General features: G+C 35.5%; 2 protein-coding genes across 2 annotated transcripts; both read right to left on the bottom strand.

Moving 5' to 3' along the window:
* Positions 2,093 to 3,313, bottom strand: LOC109234139 (F-box protein At5g03970-like). Its single transcript, XM_019400005.1, has one exon. It carries the CDS (start codon positions 3,311 to 3,313, stop codon positions 2,093 to 2,095), a length of 1,221 nt encoding a protein of 406 aa, XP_019255550.1.
* On the bottom strand, positions 4,387 to 6,803 carry LOC109222010 (probable galacturonosyltransferase-like 6). The gene is made up of 2 exons (XM_019386449.1): positions 5,718 to 6,803; positions 4,387 to 4,820 (listed from the first exon to the last, which is right to left on the bottom strand). Exons 1-2 carry the CDS (start codon positions 6,493 to 6,495, stop codon positions 4,477 to 4,479), a joined length of 1,122 nt encoding a protein of 373 aa, XP_019241994.1. The 5' UTR covers positions 6,496 to 6,803; the 3' UTR covers positions 4,387 to 4,476.

Raw genomic sequence — 7,283 nt, 5'->3', positions numbered from 1 at the left:
AAATTGAGAATTTCGAAATTTGAGGATTTAGACCTCAATTGAGGTCGGATTCCAAAACCAATTGCATATCCGGGCTTAGGGTGAATGGGTAATCGGGTTTTGGTCCGAATTTCGGATTTTGACCAAGCAGGCCCGAGGTCGATTTTTGGTTTTTGGGAAAATTGTCGGAAAAACTATAATTAAGCATTGGTGTGAGTTCTTTAGTATTTATTGATGTTATTAAACTAATTATGACTAGATACAAGTGATTTGGAGGTTAAATCTAGAGGGAAAGTAATAGTTGAGGCTTGATTTGTGGCCGTGGAATCAATGTAAGTGTTTGGTCTAACCTTAGCTTGAGGGAACAGGAGTTGTGTTTTATTTGCTAGGTGCTAGTGTTGTGTACGATGTATAGGTGTGATGACGAGTATCTAAACGTTGCTGTCAAGCATGCCCGTATTCCTAAATTGTGATCGTTGTGATTCTTAATAAGTTCTATAAATGCCTAAATTGTTGATTATCCGTGTTGAGTAAGACTTATGATCATTTTCTTGGTATTTGCCTATTGTTGAGCATTGGCTCCAGTTGAGGTTCATTTGTGAAGTTAATTGCTGGAACAAGATTTGTTATAGGTGAATCCCTTGTCGAGACGTATTTAATTCTTATTGATGATTCCCTTGCCGGGATGTATTTATTCTTACTGTTGATTCCCTTGCCGGGATATTGTTGTTACCACTGTTTGGGTGAGGAAAGAGTGATAAAGCAGGAATGGTGATGCCGTGCACATTCATACTTATGCATATTGTGAGAAAAGAGTGATAAAGCACGAAGGGTGATGTCGTGCACATTTACATTGATATTGATGCATATGGTGAGGAAGAGAGATAAAGCACGAAGGGTGATGCCGTGCACATTTCTAATATTCCTATGGTGACGATGAGTGATAAAGCACGAAGGGTGATGCCGTGCACATTTTCATTATTGATTGCATGGTGAGGATTGAGAGTAAAAGCACGAAGGGTGATGTCGTGCATTGATTGTCTGTGGATATGATTTCTTGTTGCTATTGGTTCAAGTGCCTTAATTGTTTCATTCCGTTATTTCTGTGTTCCCTTATGTTGGTATCCCCCATAGCATGTTACCCTCCCCGTTACTTTCTGATTAGCTTATATTGCTGTTACTCTGTTAGATATTGTTTAGCTGCGGGTTATGTTGTTTGTTGTGTCCTAGCCTCGTCACTACTTCACCGAGGTTAGGCTCGACACTTACTCAGTACATGGGGTCGGTTGTACTGATACTGCACTCTGCACTCTTTTGTGCAGATCCCGGTACTGGAGCATACTAGAGCATACGTACCATAGTTAGAGGTTCCTGCCTTCAGTCCAGCGGAGACCCGAGGTAGTCATGCAGGCGTCCGCAGGCCTTGGCGCCCCCTTCTATCTTGTTTCTTTCTATTCTTATCTATTTCAGAGACATACATGTATTTTCTTTGTTCAGACCCTATTTGTAGTATTCGTAGATAGTCCGTGAGATTGTGACACCAGTTCTGGGTGAAGTATTATTATTATGGGTTTCGTATTAGTATTAGTTAAACTGTTAAAATTCTATTCTTCTGCATTTCTAATTCCGCTGTTTACTTGCATTAATTTGGTAAATTCTTAAAGATAAAAGTAATAAGGTAAAAGAATCAGTAACGTTGGCTTGCCTAGCTGGTTCAATGTTAGGCGCCATCACGATCCCGACGGTGGGAAATTTGGATCGTGACACTATGGTCCAACTTAAAAGAAGCCCCAACTCCTCGTCTTCGTCTAATTTGAATCTTTGTTGTTTGGATACAACCAAATTAATTATAATAAATTGAATATAGTGAAAAAGCAGATGAATACACTTAACTGAATACAGCTGAATATCACTACTTTTGTGATTTTTTGTTGTTTGAATGTAAAATAGTTAATAATGAATACAACAGAATTGAATAGAACGTCATACATTCCATAGCAAACAATTAATAGCTAAAAAATATAATTAGCTAAATTATAGCTATGCCCAACAATAAGCCTCCAAATAATAGTCATTTATGAAAGTTCTCCTTTAGCTAACACCACTTAATAACCTATAGAAGACGTGGCCATTGATGCCACTCATAAGCAAATAATTTGAAGTGTTGTGTTCTCCACCAATATTCTCCAAAATCATGCACAAATTCTGCAATATCTGTTTCCAAGTCATAAGAAATAACCTTACCTCTTACATCCAAATAGAAAATGTGCGGAATAGCAGGATGAATAACCATGCTCTGCACCTTAATACCAATAGAGCCTACTATACCAAATTCCTTTAAACTAAGAGCGTTGACGCCAAGTCCATAAGCCTCTGGACATTGTAGAATTGTACTGACCACATTTGCCTTATAAATCCTAACCCACACTGCATCTCGACTACGAATATTGCTCTCTAGGCGCCACACAGTGATCGCTTCCCCAAGATTCAATGCAAAATATAAAGCCCCACTCGATATTCCAAGATAACAACTGCGTCTGGGCACCATCTCTTCATCATTAGGCAATTCCAAAGCCCAGAAACTCTTGTCGACACTATCATAAGCAGTGATGTGTCGTCCATTCTCAAGCCACCAGAATAATACTCCATCGATGGCGCCACAAGTTGATGACGATTTCTTATCCAATATCGGCAGCCACAGTCCAATAGGTTCAAAAATTTTAATATTAGCAGTCCACACATTAGTCTCAGAAGAGAAAGTTTCAATAGTTATAGTGGACAGAAACTCCCAAACAAGAGGCATCACATAGCGAACTATGGTAAAGGAGATGACATCTTTATTTGGGTCATCTACCTTACAAATAAATCCAACAAATGGGTCCGTCATGTCGATTTGAGTTTTTGGGAGAGCCAAACTCTGCCTCGTGGCAGGATTATAAACATAATAAACCCCTGTAAGGTCATTGCAAAGAAGAAAACCGTTGGATGATGCGACAATATACACTCTCTTCCTGCCAAGAGAATTGACTGACTCATCCAAACTACTACCATCAATATTATTCACTTCATTTGATGAGAAGAAGAAACGAATTTGGGAACGTTTAGGGGTTTCCCAAGATTGGTAAAAGAATCCAATTAGATTTGGTTGAGGTCTCCATCGCCGAAAACGGCAACTATAAGACAGAGATGAATCAGCAATGTACTTATGCCAATCCTTAGATACACAATTAAACCTTGCCAGAGATTTTGAGGGCAAACAATGCAATATGTTAATTATGATATCCTCACAAAACTCCACAACACGATTATTAGACAATCTGCGGAGACGTTTCATACTAATAATTCAAACTCAAATTTCCTAATATTGGTGTAGAACGGCCGTATAAATAGATATGAAGAAAACCTACCTTGATATGGTTAATAACTTCCAAAAATTTAGTGGGATTTGGCTTTTAACTTTTAAAGTGATGGAGTAGGATTATGTGTTCCTTTTCATGTAGTGTTATAGGTAGAAACAAGTTATGGCTATTTTTTTTTATTAAAAAGAAATATTTGGACATGTTTAAAAAGGAAATTAGAATTCTAAACCTAATTCTACAAGGAGTAGGGATGGATTACGGAAGTTAGATCGATTACAATTAATAAGATATTAATTTGCAAGATTTAGAATTACATATTTAAACGTTCATATTTGGACTCCTTAAATATGATTTTTTTTAAAGCTTTGGAGCTGGTACGGTTCATATAATTATATTTTCTGACACAAAAATCATAAAATTAACTCACACCAAAATCACAATAACCCGAAAATACAAATTTTTTAGTAGATTTTTCTTATTCCATGATTGTTTTATTGGAAATATTACGCGACACGTCAAACATATACATTATATTTACCATTCGTAGCTATACCTCAAGCAAATTTATCACTCGTAGCTATATTTAAATTTTATAGCAAATCCATAAAACAAGAGATTAATTGTTGCGAACTGAAATGAGTAACAAGTTCTCGTAGCTTAGTTGGTTAGAGCGCCTGCTTAATTAGCGAAAGTTTTGCGTTCGACTCTCAACCAAAGCATTTTATTTTTCTGTATTTCTGTATTTGAAAAAGTTGTATTCGTTGGACGAACGAATACAGTCGATACAGATTTTATCATTTGTATACACCGTTGTATTACGCATTAGATAGTGAAAGTTGTGAGAAAACAAAGTTATATGACTTTAGTGAAAAAAGAGTCATAGTTATATGATTATTTGTGAAACTTACTCGCCGCTAATATGTAACTTTTGATCACACTTGATTTTGGGGTTAATTTGAAAACTTGGATATGCTTTACCAAAAATAAACCTATTCAAGCCAAACTTAATGTACTGTCCTTGAAAATTATAGATTACCAATCCACAAGATTTAAACTTAATAGCATGATAAATTATTGATAAGATGATTCACAAAAATGGGTGGCATGAGAATCTTATTAATTACTCTCAAATGTATGGTCACATAGGAGGTGCATGCAAGTCATAGCGAGCCCAGATTTCGTCCAGGGGGCAAGAATTGCCAGAGTCAAGCCTGAGCCAAGGTTTGCCACCTCCACTCCAATGCAACAAACTAACAGGACCACCATGTATATTTCTGCAACTTCCACTCAAATTATCCCCTCCTAGTCCATGTTGGTTCCATTTTTGGTGTATTGATGATATCTTCCCTCCAAACACCAATAAAAATGGTGGCAATGAACCAAGCTCATATATTCTATGAACTCTCTGAATCTTCATCCATCTTTCTAGTTTCCTTGTGTATCTGTACTTTCTCCATTTACTCAAATCAATCACCATCACACCTGAAAAATTAATATGTTTGAATGTATAGTACTCCCGCCGTTCACTTTTACTTGTCACGTAAGTCAATTTGACTAATTTTTTAAGTTAAATTACTAGATTTTCTTAATATTTTAAAATTAAAATTTAGATATTCGGAAACTATATGACAAGTGCTATAATTTATAATTTTCTCATATCTATATGGTGAAAAAATACATGTTAAAACGTTGGTTAAAGTTTATGTAATTTGACTCTCGAAAAGCGAAACATGACAAGTAAAAGTGAAAAGAGAAAGTAGTATTTGTACAGCACCAGGTTAGATTTTCTTAATATTTTAAAATTAAAATTTAGATATTCGGAAACTATATGACAAGTACTATAATTTATAAAAAATTTCATGTCAATATGGTGAAAAAATACATGTTAAAACGTTGGTTAAAGTTTATGTAATTTGAATCTCGAAAAACGAAACATGACAAGTAAAAGTGAACGGAGGAAGTAGTATTGGTTAAGTATTCTGCAACAGCAGGAAACTATATATAGTAAGCCTAATTCCGTAAACTGAACAGTGCGGTAAATAAGTTGTTATAACATGTTAAAATATAGTGACAGTGTAAAAGTCAGTGTAGATAAGTTAAATTTGCATGATTTAATCGTTGACTCTTCCACAAATGGCTCTTTCTTCCTTAACCAAAAATAATTAGAAGCTAAAACAGAAATAACAAAGATATCCCTAGTTGTATTTTAAGTGAAGTCTATAGAGTTGATCAGTGGTTGTTGAAACATGGTAAATTAGGTGGAAGGATGGACATACATGTATATTCTTTACTATTACTATTTGCATTTTGTCAAAGTGGTACTATCCAAATTGATCATAAACAATTATTACATTAAATAAATACAAAATATCATCATACCTGTGTTGAAGTAACAAGGTCTCCGGCCACGGAATACACGAAAAAACTTCTTGTGAGACCAAAATTTAGGAGTAAAATAATTGGTGAAATTAGCATTGCAGTATTCAGGTGATCCCACAGTTCTTGATCCAAGACTTGTTTTCCACAGATTGGAAATGTCATCAACTAAAATGATATCAGAATCCAAGTATATGACTCTTTCAACACAAGGCTCTAAGAGTTCAGCTAAATAATTCCTTGCATAATTCAATGGATGTTCAAGAGCTTCCCTTATAGTAGAAGAAATCTTGTTCTGCACAATCCCTGGATTGAAATAGTATATCTTGAATGCCAATGAAGGGAAGATTTTCCCCATGTAGGGTTCAAGATTTATACTCTCTGAGGAAATGAAATGGAAGAAGAGATTTTCGGGGCAGTGAGAATGTTGAAGGATTGAATGAATTGCAGCAACCGAGCCGCGGAGAAATTTAGTGTCAAGGGTCATGGAAATATGGACTAAAGAAGGATTGCAGATTTTTGACCTAATAGAAATTGTGGGAAATATCTCACATTTGGCTGAGTTCTTGAAATGAGGTGATTGTCTATAGTTGAACAAAGGATCATGATTTGAATTTGATGATTTTGTTGCTTCTGTAGGTGGGCAAGATTGTAGAAAAGGATAGGTTAAAATGATCACAATTGAAATAGTGATCATCAAACTTGAAATTTCAGTAAAACAAGTCATTTTGTCTTCTGTATTATGATCTTCTTGGCTTCCCTTTTTAGAGTTGAATTTCATAGATAAAGCAGAAGACACAGCAACAACAACAATGACCCAGTAAAATCTCACTAGTGGGATTTGGGGAGGCTAGTGTGTACGCAGACCTTACCGCTACCCCGAGAAGTAAAAAGGCTGTTTCCGAAAGACGCTCGGCTCAAGACGAGGGAAGTAAATTGGAGTGATGATCCTTTTTGCTGCTATCCCTTCCCCACCACCAGAAAGTTGTTCTTCTACGTATCTTCTCTTCAACTTTAGTGTCTTTTCAGGTTTACCAATAAGAACAAATTGAGTGAAGGGCAGTTTAATAGGAACAGGTGTTTGGACTCTGTCTTCTACCCCAGTTATCATGTGGAAAAGAAATTAAAGTTTCACTTTTTGTTGTTGGAGGTGGGACCCTTCCTACTTACCTTGTAGGCCAATTCAAATATTTGTGTCTCTCACTACTACTAGTGACTAATTACCTTTTTTTCTTTTCCTTTTTATCCAACGGAGATTAAAGTGAATATTGGCTTAACATATACTTGGATTTCACCTAATATCCCCTTCATCTAAATTACTACACCCTTTCCAATATATCAAAGTTCAGATAAAATTGATTCATTTTTCTTGAAGTATGTATCAAATATTGGTCAAAATAACAAAGAAATACATCTTTAATGTTAGTCAAAATTAACTTGATAATCTTGGAATAAACTTTTTGAGACATATGGATTATTACTTCAAGAGAAAAAAAATGCATTGAGAATTGAAAATATTGATTGCAGTTGAACTTTTGAATTATGTAATGAGGTTTTAGAAAGAAGGGC

This window comes from Nicotiana attenuata, chromosome 1, assembly GCF_001879085.1.
Source record: "Nicotiana attenuata strain UT chromosome 1, NIATTr2, whole genome shotgun sequence".
NCBI classification, from domain to species: Eukaryota; Viridiplantae; Streptophyta; class Magnoliopsida; order Solanales; family Solanaceae; genus Nicotiana; species Nicotiana attenuata.
Note: the sequence above shows the minus strand (reverse complement) of the source record. Positions and strands in the feature narration are given on the sequence as shown.